A 13,205-nucleotide genomic window follows, 5' to 3' on the forward strand; every position below is an offset into this window, starting at 1 on the left:
ATTTAAGGTGGCCAATTGTAAGTTGTTGTTCTCTTTGACTCTCCTCTGAAGAGTGGCCTTAAAACAACTCTCAAATGACCTGAAAACAAAGATTGTTCAACATTATGGTTTAGAGGAAGGCTACAAAAAGCTATCACAGAGATTTAAGCTGTCAGTGTCCACTGTGAGGAAATGGAAGACCACAGGCACAGTTCTTGTTAAGGCCAGAAGTGGCAGGCCAAGTAAAATTTCGGAGAGGCAAAGGCGAAGGATGGTGAGAACGGTCAAAAACAGCCCACAGACCACCTCCAAAGACCTTCAACATCATCTTGCTGCAGATGATGTCGCTGTTCAACAATTCAGCGCACTTTGCACAAGGAGAAGCTGTATGGGAGAGTGATGAGGAAGAAGCCTTTTCTGCACACACGCCACAAACAGAGTCGCTTGAGGTATGCAAACGCACATTTGGACAAGCCAGCTTCATTTTGGAATAAGGTGCTGTGGACTGATGAAACAAAGATTTATTTATTTGGTCATAACAAGGGACATTATGCATGGCGGCAAAAGAACACAGCGTTCCAAGAAAAACACTTGCTTCCAACAGTCAAATTTGGTGGGGGTTCCATCATGCTGTGGGGCTGTGTGGCCAGTGCCGGTACTGGGAATCTTGTTAAAGTTGAGGGTCGCATGGATTCCACTCAATATCAGCAGATTCTTGGGAATAATGTTGAAGAATCAGTCACAAAGTTGAAGTTATGCCGGGGATGGATATTTCAACAAGACAACGACCCAAAACACTGCTCAAAATCTACCCGGGCTTTTATGCAGAGGAACAAGTACAATGTTCTGGAATGGCCATCCCAGTCCCCAGACCTGAATATCATTGAGAATCTGTGGGATGATTTGAAGCGGACTGTCCATGCTCGGCAACCATCAAACCTAACTGAACTGGAGATGTTTTGTAAGGAGGAATGGTCCAAAATACCTTCATCCAGAATCCAGACACTCATTATAGGTTATGGGAAGCGTCTAGAGGCTGTTATTTTTTAGGCTCTACTAAATATTGATGTGATTTTTCTATTGGGGTGCCCAAATTTATGCACCTGTCTAATTTTGTTTTGATGCATATTGCACATTTTCTGTTAATCCAATGAACCTAATTTCACTACTGAAATATTTCTGTGTCCATCAGTCATTTGATAGATCCAAATTAAATTGCTGATCCAAACACCCAATTATTTATAAATGGAAATCATGGAAATTATCAGTGGCGCCCAAACGTTTTCATACGACTGTACATTTAAACTCAGTTTTTTCACAATTCCTGACATTTAATCCTAGTAAAATTTCCCTGTCTTAGGACCACCTGTAAGGGGTGCGTACTGGCGGCAGAGAAGTCAGACGCAGGAGAGTAAAAACGGTGTTTCCAAACGGCGCAGTTTAATAACAAAAAAACCCACCGGAAAACAGAACAATAAAATAATGGGTACATAACCTGCCGCACACCAGGACAGACGAGGGGGAACAGAGGGTTCAATACACACCAGGACAGACGAGGGGGAACAGAGGGTTAAATACACACCAGGACAGACACGCACCAGGACATGAGGGGGAACAGAGGGGTAAATACACACCAGGACAGACACGCACCAGGACATGAGGGGGAACAGAGGGGTAAATACACATCAGGACAGACGAGGGGGAACAGAGGGGTAAATACACACCAGGACAGACAAGGGGGAACAGAGTGGTAAATACACACCAGGACAGACACGCACCAGGACATGAGGGGGAACAGAGGGGTAAATACACACCAGGACAGACACGCACCAGGACATGAGGGGGAACAGAGGGGTAAATACACACCAGGACAGAAACACACACCAGGACATGAGGGGGAACAGAGGGGTAAATACACACCAGGACAGACACGCACCAGGACATGAGGGGGAACAGAGGGGTAAATACACACCAGGACAGACATGCACCAGGACATGAGGGGGAACAGAGGGTTAAATACACACCAGGACAGACGAGGGGGAACAGAGGGTTAAATACACACCAGGACAGACGTGCACAAGCACTTACAATAAACAATCACCCACAAGGACATGAGGAGGAACAGAGGGTTAAATACACACCAGGACAGACGAGGGGGAACAGAGGGGTAAATACACACCAGGACAGACGAGGGGGAACAGAGGGGTAAATACACACCAGGACATGAGGGGGAACAGAGGGTTAAATACACACCAGGACATACGAGGGGGAACAGAGGGTTAAATACACACCAGGACAGACGAGGGGGAACAGAGGGGTAAATACACACCAGGACAGACGAGGGGGAACAGAGGGGTAAATACACACCAGGACAGACGAGGGGGAACAGAGGGGTAAATACACACCAGGACAGCCGTGCACAAGGACATGAGGGGGAACAGAGGGGTAAATACACACCAGGACAGCCGTGCACAAGGACATGAGGGGGAACAGAGAGGTAAATACACACCAGGACAGACGAGCACAAGGACATGAGGGGGAACAGAGGGTTAAATACACACCAGGACAGACGAGGGGGAACAGAGGGGTAAATACACACCAGGACAGACGAGGGGGAACAGAGGGGTAAATACACACCAGGACAGACGAGGGGGAACAGAGGGGTAAATACACACCAGGACAGCCGTGCACAAGGACATGAGGGGGAACAGAGGGGTAAATACACACCAGGACAGCCGTGCACAAGGACATGAGGGGGAACAGAGGGGTAAATACACACCAGGACAGACGAGCACAAGCACTTACAATAAACAATCACCCACAAGGACATGAGGGGGAACAGAGGGGTAAATACACACCAGGACAGACGTGCACAAGCACTTACAATAAACAAATCACCCACAAGGACATGAGGGGGAACAGAGGGTTAAATACACAATATGTAATTGATGGGATTGGAACCAGGTGTGATGGAAGACAAGACAAGACAAAACCAAGGGAAAATGAAAAGAGGATCAGCGATGGCTAGAAGGTCGGTGACCTCGACTGCCGAACGCCGCCCGAACAAGGAGAGGGACCAACTTCGGCGAGAGTCGTGACACCACCACTTTATTTTAAGAATGTGAAATGTCAGAATAATAGTAGAGAGAATAATTTATTTCAGCTTTTATTTCTTTCATCACATTCTCAGTGGGTCAGAAGTTTACATACACTCAATTAGTATTTGGTAGCATCGCCTTTAAATTGTTTAACTTGGGTCAAACATTTTGGTAGCCTTCCTCAAGCTTCCCACAATAAGTTGGGTGAATTTTGGCCCATTCCTCCTGACAGAGTTGGTGTAACTGAGTCAGGTTCTTAGGCCTCCTTGCTCTCACATGCTTTTTCAGTTCTGCCCACAAATGTTCTATGGGATTGAGGTCAGGGCTTTGTGATGGCCACTCCAATACCTTGACTTTGTTGTCCTTAAGCATTTTGCCACAACTTTGGAAGTATGCTTGGGGTCATTGTCCATTCGGAAGACCCATTTGCGACCAAGCTTTAACTTCCTGACTGATGTCTTGAGATGTTGCTTCAATATATCCACATATTTTTTCTCCCTCATGATGCCATCTATTTTGTGAAGTGCACCAGTCCCTCCTGCAGCAAAACACCCCCACAACCTGATGCTGCCACCCTTGTGCTTCACGGTTGGGATGGTGTTATTCGGCTTGCAAGCCTCCCCCTTTTTCCTCCAAACAAATGGTCATTATGGCCAAACAGTTTGATCTTTGTCCCCATGTGCAGTTGCAAACCGTAGTCTGGCTTTTTATGGTGGGTTTGGAACAGTGGCTTCTTCCTTGCTGAGCGGCCTTTCAGGTTATGTCGATATAGGACTCGTTTTACTCTGGATATAGATACTTTTGTACCTGTTTCCTCCAGCATCTTCACAAGGTCCTTTGCTGTTGTTCTGGGACTGATTTGCACTTTCGCACCAAAGTGTGTTCATCTCTAGGAGACAGAATGCATCTCCTTCCTGAGCGGTATGACGGCTGCATGGTCCCATGGTGTTTATACTTGCGTCCTATTGTTTGTACAGATGAACATGGTACCTTCAGGCATTTAGAAATTGCTCCCAAGGATGAACCAGACTTGTGGAGGTCTACAATTATTTTTCTGAGGTCTTGGCTGATTTATTTTGATTTTCCCATGATGTCAAGCAAAGAGGCACTGAGTTTGAAGGTCAGCCTTGAAATTCATCCACAGGAGACCTCCAATTGACTCAAATGATGTCAATTAGCCTATGAGAAGCTTCTAAAGCCATGACATCATTTTCTGGAATTTTCCAAGCTGTTTAAAGGCACAGTCATCTTAGTGTATGTAAACTTCTGACCCACTGGAATTGTGATACAGTGAATTATAAGTGAAATAATCTGTCTGTAAACAATTGTTGGAAAAATTAATTTTGTCATGCACAAAGTAGATGTCCTAACCCACTTCCCAAAACTCTAGTTTGTTAACAAGAAATTTGTGGAGTGGTCGAAAAAAAAACGTTTTAATGACTCCAACCTAAGTGTATGTAAACTTCTGACTTCTACTGTATATAGGGAAGGTAATCAGGGAGGTGATGGAGTCCAGGTGAGTCTGATGACTTGCTGGTGCACGTAACGATGGTGTGCGCCATAACAAGCAGCCTGGTGACCTAGAGGCCAGAGAGGGAGTATACGTGACACTCGTAAATAGAATAAGAACTATAAGTAATTCAAAACCAAACATTTAGCTGTTACTGTAGCTAGGCAATTTGTTGTATTTCGAGGCTTAAAATAAAGCGAAGATGTTTTGTGGTTGGAATTGCAGTATGTATTTAGTTAGTTTGAGATTTTAGGTTTAGGGTTAGACTGGACAAACAAAAAATGGTTGCTAAGCAACCAGATACCAATGTGTTTTTGGGAGAGGAAAAGAGTGATAGTACCAATATTTTGATAATCATTGTGATTGGAGCATAGCTGTGAGGGTTATCGAATCAGGATCAGGATCTCCTCGAGCTCATTAATGAGAGAAAGTTCATATTTGAAGATGGCAAAAAGGTCAGTATCTTTGGCAATGACAAGCAGTGGAAAGGAGTGGCATCTTAGCTATACACTGAGTGCACAAAACATTAGGAACACCTTCCTAATATCAAGTTGGACCCCCCTTTTGCCCTCAGAACAGCCTCAATTCGTCCGGGCATGGACTCTACAAGGTGTCGAAAGTGTTCCACAGGGATGCTGGCCCATGTTGACTCCAATGCGTCCCACAGTTGTGTCAAATTGGCTGGATATCCTTTGGGTGGTGGACCATTCTTGATACACACAGGAAACTGTTGGCTTGAAAAACCCAGCAGCGTTACAGTTCTTGACACACTCAAACTGGTGCGCCTGGCACCTACTACCATACCCTGTTCAAAGGCACTTCAATCTTTTGTCTTGCCCATTCATCCTCTGAATCGCACACATACACAATCCATGTCTCAATTGTCTCAAGGCTTAAAAATCATTATTTAACCTGTCTCCTCCCCTTAATATAGACTGATTGAAGTGGATTTAACAAGTGACATCAATAAGGGATCATAGCTTCCACCTGGATTCACCTGGTCAGTCTATGCCATGGAAAGAGCAGGTGTGCCTAATGTTTTGTACACTCAGTGTATTGAGAATTAAGATATGCCTACAGAAAGCTGAGACCCTCCTCTCTTTGACAGGGCCAAGGGGACTAAGCTTCCAAAGCTGTGTTTTTCCTATGATTGCATTTTGAAATGTTATACAATCATAAAGCATTTTTCTCTCAGGCACATGGGTGGAGAGGAGAGTGGCTCGCTCACCACAGCAGCAGGCCCCAGCGACGGCACAGGCACAGGGGCCAGGCAGACACTTTCATTACAGGAATCATGTGTATAATGCACTTCACAGTTTGACCAAATCATGCTTTTAGCCGCCCAGAAATAGGAAGTTTTGAGTGAGGTGACAATGTAGAATATGCTCTTTCTACATTTATAGGAACCTTTTGTTTTTTTTCGTTCCATGATCCTTGCTGTCTAACTGATGACAGAGTTGGAGCAGATCTCTTTCATGATGCTGCGTTTTATTTTGAATGTGAGTTTGTGCGACCTCAACTCCGTTGGGCCGGCCGTTGCCCACTGATCAGCCAAAGGCTCATTATAGACTAGTGTAACAGCCAAATTGCGCAAAAATAATAATAGTAAAAAAAAATCTGAACAGGTCCATGGGCCGCCAGTCATGTCACCTTTCTCATTGTTTAATTTTGACAGAATAGTTTTTTTGTGTGTGTGTCAATTTCGACCAGCCCATCCAACTAAGAAATGGTCCAGCCCATCTGGGATTTGCCATAATTGCCAAATGGGTAATCTGCCCCTGCTCTTACCTGTACATGTCACGCTTTCTCCACATCAGTCCCTTACAGTAATGTAGCAATGTAAAGGGTGCCTTGATGTGAATATGGCTGTGTTTAGACAAGCAGCCAGAGACAGATTTTTTCCCACTAATTGGTCTTTTGACCAATCAGATCAGCTCTGAAAAATATCTGACGGGAAAAGATCTGATGTGATTCTTAAAATAAAAAAATCTGAATTGGGTGTCTGTCTAAACACTGCCTATCAAGAACAATATCTATCTGGTTAAAGCCTGCAGGTATCATGCTTTACAACTTGTAATAATAAGCATGTACATGTATGAGCATCCGCCTTTGTAATATATTATCAAATGTATTAGAATTAAGCCTCCCGAGGAGGTGTGGTATATGGCCAATATACCTGGCTAAGGGCTGCCTGGATACAGCCCTTCGCCGTGGTATATTGGCCACACTGTATACCAAAAAATATTGGCCATATACCACAAACCCCAGAGGTGCCTTTTTTTTTAAATTAAAAACTGGTTACCAATGTAATTAGACTAGTAAAAATATATATTTTGTCATACCCCTGGTATATGGTCCGAAATACAACGGCTTTCAGCCAATCAGCATTCAGGGCGAGCCCACCCGGTTTATAATAAGGCTTGTAAAATGTTGTCTCTATGTACAGTATCAACTTTTAAACTTTTTTCAGAACGTCTGGTAGGCTTTAAATAAGTAGTAGGGTACAGTCAGGATAAGAGACTATTATAATACATTATAACCAGGGCATACGTGCATGACAATACATTTTGCATCATAATGAATATCTGCTTTGCCACAATAAACAGCAATAAGAGTTGGATGAAACAAAGTTAAACAAATACCTCCAGGTAGATAACAAATCGTGACAATATAATCAATATCAAGACAATCTTGATATGATACAATGTAACGCAAACTTTGCCGGTGTTTAGTGACGCTATTAGTGGTCACATGACCGAGAACCAATCGTAAAATCGAAAATATATTTTCTTAGTTAGAGGGTATTGTGATATACTTTGAATCACTAAATATATTTGAGTAGATTTACTGACTGTGGCCAGTGTCTGTCGTCTTGTGAAGATGAAGATGAAGGGTATTATTCTGTTTACACTTTTGACCATCTGGTCAAATGTAGATTGCAAGTCTTGCTCATATTCTCCATCGCAGTGGTGTACCTCTTTGGACTCAGCCATCGAATGTGGGGTAAAATAAGTTTACTTGACGAGTTTCTTGTCGTAATTAAATGTGTGCAATGTTTTGGTAACACATTGACTTAAACTGTGTGTTGTGGTTGTATCGCTGTAATTGGGCTACACGTTACAACGGGTGAGAACGATATCTTCGTAGCCTGTGTCTTAGATTTGTTTTTGTGTGTTTTGATTGGTCAGGGGAAAGTGATCTCCGATCACCACTGAAGAGGCAACTGGGCAATTCCTTGGTAACGCCAAGACAAAATACCAAACAAAAACCATTGATTTCAAAGTTTAACAAACCATACAACTCTATGCACAATGACTAATTTAAAAAATGTTCACAGAACATTTTACAAAAATACATTTACAGATACAAAGTTTGGTAACAGAATAAAACAGCAAGATTTTTGTTGTTATGTATCTTGTTCAACGTTTTCATTGTCCATAGAGTTGGGTTGGTGTAACTTTGAAGTCAACGGTTTTTGTTTGGCATACATTTTAAAGTGATAAATTGGAGTCTCAGCATAATTCCGTTGCTGTGGAACTGCCCAACTTTTACTTCAGAAGAGAATGAGAAAAATGTATCAACACCCATAATTGTCTCTGCTTGACATATAGACCCTATTTAGGCCTAAAAATTAAACCATACTGTGTGTGTTTGTTAACTTGTGTTGCTTTACTGTAAAGGCAACACAAATACACAGCACAAGAAACAGGTTATCAATTGAGTCTTTACTTTTGTTGTGGCAGGTTCTGAAGCAGTGCCTGGAAACCAATGCCACCAAGCCCAACACGCTGGAGCAGTCAGTTCAGGTGGAGCTGTATTATGAGAGTCTGTGCCCAGCATGCCGCTACTTCCTCACCTCACAGCTCTTACCCACATGGACCATGCTGCAGGACGCCATGAGTGTCACGCTGGTGCCCTATGGAAATGCAGAAGTATGTACACTAGGCTAGAAACGATGACTATCATCTCATGACTCTTGCTTTGATTTTGGATATAATACTTGGATGTCGTTATCAGTGAATGGAGTTGAGGAATGTTGTGTTTAGTCAAAGTCATTTATTTTTGTCTCACTACAGGAATCTTTTGATGGGAAGAAGTATCAGTTCACCTGCCAGCACGGTGAAGAAGAGTGTCTTGGCAACATGATCGAGGTGAGATTTTGGTAATGCTTTATTTTACATTCTACCAGGTAGTTATTTATTATTTATTAGAACAGTAATTACTGATTAATTGCCTAGCAATTACACTCATTGATGCATCACTAAAGGACCAGAAAGTATTAATGTCACCATATAGTTTCTTAGTTACTACCATGTAAATACCAGGTAATACCAGCTTGAACTGGGCTGAAACATGTGTTTTTTCCCTCTCTCTCTCTCCTCAGACCTGCATATTGAATGTGACCGGAAGTAACGCCTTCCAGATAATCTACTGCATGGAGGCCTCCACTGATGTGGTTAAAGCAGGCGAGAAGGTGAGTGACATTAACTCTTACCTTCTCTCTATCTACACAAAACCATGAAAAGACCCTACCTCAAACAATATACAACACCCCCTATTTGTATTCTAATACCCTTGAGAAATACGAACAAAAAGTATATAGAATGGAATTAGTTTTTGTGCTTGATGATATGCTCTGCTCACATAAGATAGTGTAAGGGTATGGCTGGAGGGAAATATGAGATATGACTGGATGGCATTGTAAATATGAGGATACTTGGAAATAGTGAAGAGTGTTCTGACCACCTCTTCCCTTGACAGTGTGTGGAGCTCTATGACCCAAACACCAAGTGGGACAGCATCATGACCTGTGTGAAGGGAGACCAGGGGAATCAGCTAATGCATCAGAATGCAGTGAAGACTGATGCCCTGAAGCCAACCCACAACTATGTGCCTTGGATTGTCATAAATGGGGTAAGTTCTCTGAGGCAAAATATTTGTGTTTCTTGTGTCTGCATTGCATTTAATACTTTGTGTTAACTGTATTACAAACCACTACGAGTAAGGTATGTTAACTGTATTACAAACCACTACGAGTAAGGTATGTTAACTGTATTACAAACCACTACGAGTAAGGTATGTTAACTGTATTACAAACCACTACGAGTAAGGTATGTTAACTGTATTACAAACCACTACGAGTAAGGTATGTTAACTCTATTACAAACCACTACGAGTAAGGTATGTTAACTCTATTACAAACCACTACGAGTAAGGTATGTTAACTCTATTACAAACCACTACGAGTAAGGTATTTTACCACTCAACAACGTTTATTGCCTCGATTGTTATAGTAATGTGGAAACTTTTCTCAGGAGCACACAGAAGAACTTCAGGACAAAGCAATGTCTTCACTCTTCGCTCTGGTCTGCAGCATGTACAAGGTACGTTTTGGCCCGCCCAAAAACACCATTCCAATATTAACAGTATAATGTCTTATCCATCCATTATTCGTTCCTTGTTTCTATGCATCTTTTTTCCTGTCTATAGAAACCACTGCGTATAGAATAGCCTTTACATATACTGTACCATTGATGGTAGGTCAGTACCTGATGAAGTTGATATTTCTTGACGCCTTACTCCATCAAACCTTTTCTGAGTCAAGATCACTTTCGCAGTCAAAAAGCAAGAGGAGATCTACCACCCAGATTTTTTAAAGACAGACTTAAAAAATGTAACATTCACCTAATAAAACAGTTCTCTAGGAAGGCGGTTTGTGCAGTATGCCTATTAGCCTACATTATCTCAGTATATTGGCTGTACAGTATCTCTGGCCTGCCAATATTGTTATTCCATATAATATTTCAAAACCCAAGCTTTGATAACAAAATAGATCAGTTGTTATATGACTTGCGAGGCACAGCTGAGCAAAAATTGAAATAATTATATTTTGTATTTTACTGGACCGATGGTACCTGTATCTGATGGTCATGGTGCTTTCAAGACAACTGGGAACTCTGGGAAAAAAATGAGGTCAAAAATGAGGTCAAATCATGACACCAGTTGTTTTGAACACGGCATTAGTCTCAGCGGACATAGGGAGAGAGCAACAGAGGGTCCGCCTCTCACTGTCCCTGAGCTCTCCTTTCTTTCCCCCGGTGAGACTGACCAGAGAGAGGGGACCTGATGGCAAAACTCAAGTCGCACCGCATCTGCACAAATCCATGTTGTTCCTATGACCAGAGAAAGTGAAATATTCCTCAATATTAAAAAAGACACAAAGAGCTGCTGATAATAATAATATTAATAAAAACGCAGGGCTATCGATACACTCATCTACTAATTCATTGCAGCTGCAGTACAAGTGGAAGTAGGGATAAGTGCATTTTATGTATTGTAATTGTGTTGAATAAAAACAGTGTTGACAGTGCTGAATAAAAACTTAGACATGAACTCACTCAAAATTCTTCTTATTCTTTGACAGTCACTCTCTGGTCCTGGTTTTAAAAGTTATTACATCTAATGTAGGCTAGTTGCCTATCAAACTTCGCTGTGGCCAGGGTCGTGGAAGCTGTAGGAACGGTGATTTGAGCTATCCGATTTGCCAGCACAGTATGCAACCTCAGTTTAGCCACAGACCTCCTGGTCCGCAGGGCAGGTGGAGCTTGCCTTTTCAGACAAATTAAATGGTTCAAACTGGGAACACTTCACTTGCCCAGTGTGCAGGACTTGTGAATCAAATGCAACACCAATAATATACATAAAGGACAGCAAGCCTTAATCGCTTTTCTACAGAAATGTTTGGTGATGGACTAGGATTGCGATCAACTGGTTGGTGACCACTGCACTAGAGTGTGTTTGGTGATGGACTAGGATCACGATGGACCGGTTGGTGACCACTGCACTAGAGTGTGTCTGGTGATGGACTAGGATCGCGATCAACCGGTTGGTGACCACTGCACTAGAGTGTGTTTGGTGATGGACTAGGATCGCGATCAACCGGTTGGTGACCACTGCACTAGAGTGTGTTTGGTGATGGACTAGGATCGCGATCGACCGGTTGGTGACCACTACACTAGAGTGTGTTTGGTGATGGACTAGGATCGTGATCGACCGGTTGGTGACCACTGCACTAGAGTGTGTTTGGTGATGGACTAGGATCGCGATCAACCGGTTGGTGACCACTGCACTAGAGTGTGTTTGGTGATGGACTAGGATCGCGATCAACCGGTTGGTGACCACTGCACTAGAGTGTGTTTGGTGATGGACTAGGATCGCAATCGACTGGTTGGTGACCACTGCACTAGAATGTGTTTGGTGATGGACTAGGATCGCGATCAACCGGTTGGTGACCACTGCACTAGAGTGTGTTTGGTGATGGACTAGGATCGCGATCGACCGGTTGGTGACCACTGCACTAGAGTGTGTTTGGTGATGGACTAGGATCGTGATCGACCGGTTGGTGACCACTACACTAGAGTGTGTTTGGTGATGGACTAGGATCGTGATCGACCGGTTGGTGACCACTACATTAGAGTGTGTTTGGTGATGGACTAGGATCGTGATCGACCGGTTGGTGACCACTACACCAGAGTGTGTTTGGTGATGGACTAGGATCGTGATCGACCGGTTGGTGACCACTGCACTAGAGTGTGTTTGGTGATGGACTAGGATCGCGATCGACCGGTTGGTGACCACTACATTAGAGTGTGTTTGGTGATGGACTAGGATCGTGATCGACCGGTTGGTGACCACTGCACTAGAGTGTGCTGTAGGAATAAGAAAAATAGTCCTTTGATTTCTGTTCTCTGTCACATTCTCCTTTAGGGGTCCAAGCCTGAAGCCTGTAGTACGACTCTGATGAAACGACACAGAAGTTACAGTTACCATGACGAGTAAACCATCTACGTCTCAACACTGCACTATACTGCCATGTGCCTCTGTGTTTGATTGCTAAATATGGATGGTAAATGCTACCTTAAAAATGTGTGGTATCAATAATGTTTTAACGCTATCAATGTTTGTTTTTTAAAATCTGGTTTAACTATCAATATTACACAATTATTCAAAAATCAAGAAAATGGACGTCATGTACTGTTTCATTGCTCAATGAATGAGCCTTTGTGGAATGAGCTGTGTGGAATGAGCTGTGTGGAATGAGCTGTGTGGAATGAGCTGTGTGGAATGAGCTGTGTGGAATGAGCTCTCTGATAGCAATCCATTTTTTATAAAGTGAGGAAGTTTCACTAGCCTTTAAATGAATATTGGGGATGTAATGAATACGAAATGAAAGTAAACTACTTTAAAAGGACTTGGTCTTTCTTTATTAAATCTGCGTTTTATGTTGAATGTGAGTGTTTATCCTATTAGATCAGATATTTATTTTTTGACAGGCGCTGTGGGGAAGAATACCTTTTTGAGTGAGTGCTCTAACAGTAGAAGGCTTTGTCGTGATTGTCATGGTTCTGCATAGCTTCGCTGAGTCTTGCCTAGGGGAGACCACAGACAAACCAGTGACATAGCAAGCCTCTTCCCTGGCGGGTTTAATAGGACTGTCTGTGCTGCTTTCAGTGCTGTTAAAGAGACGTGTTCTCCCTTGTTATACTGCTGATTAAGGGTCATGTCCTTCAACATAATTTGGTCTGTCTATTGGAGCACGATGTAAAAATGTAAGATCG

At 42.8% G+C, this 13,205-nt stretch overlaps 1 protein-coding gene across 2 annotated transcripts in view; it reads left to right on the forward strand.

Annotated features, from left to right (window-relative positions):
• Positions 1 to 12,838, forward strand: part of LOC139375942 (gamma-interferon-inducible lysosomal thiol reductase-like) — a 135,046-nt gene extending 122,208 nt beyond the window's left edge. Inside the window, exons 2-8 of one of the 2 annotated variants that reach the window (XM_071117915.1) lie at positions 7,469 to 7,590; positions 8,331 to 8,519; positions 8,664 to 8,738; positions 8,972 to 9,061; positions 9,349 to 9,501; positions 9,903 to 9,971; positions 12,355 to 12,838. In XM_071117915.1, coding sequence (XP_070974016.1) covers positions 7,474 to 7,590; positions 8,331 to 8,519; positions 8,664 to 8,738; positions 8,972 to 9,061; positions 9,349 to 9,501; positions 9,903 to 9,971; positions 12,355 to 12,426 — 765 coding nt within the window. In that variant the 5' untranslated portion in view covers positions 7,469 to 7,473 and the 3' untranslated portion in view covers positions 12,427 to 12,838. Of the gene's footprint in view, positions 1 to 7,329; positions 7,591 to 8,330; positions 8,520 to 8,663; positions 8,739 to 8,971; positions 9,062 to 9,348; positions 9,502 to 9,902; positions 9,972 to 12,354 lie in introns of those variants that run through there. The other variant, XM_071117914.1, reaches the window with a different exon arrangement.
• Positions 12,839 to 13,205: the final 367 nt, after the last annotated feature.

Source organism: Oncorhynchus clarkii, chromosome 20 (genome assembly GCF_045791955.1).
Source record: "Oncorhynchus clarkii lewisi isolate Uvic-CL-2024 chromosome 20, UVic_Ocla_1.0, whole genome shotgun sequence".
Classification (NCBI taxonomy): Eukaryota; Metazoa; Chordata; class Actinopteri; order Salmoniformes; family Salmonidae; genus Oncorhynchus; species Oncorhynchus clarkii.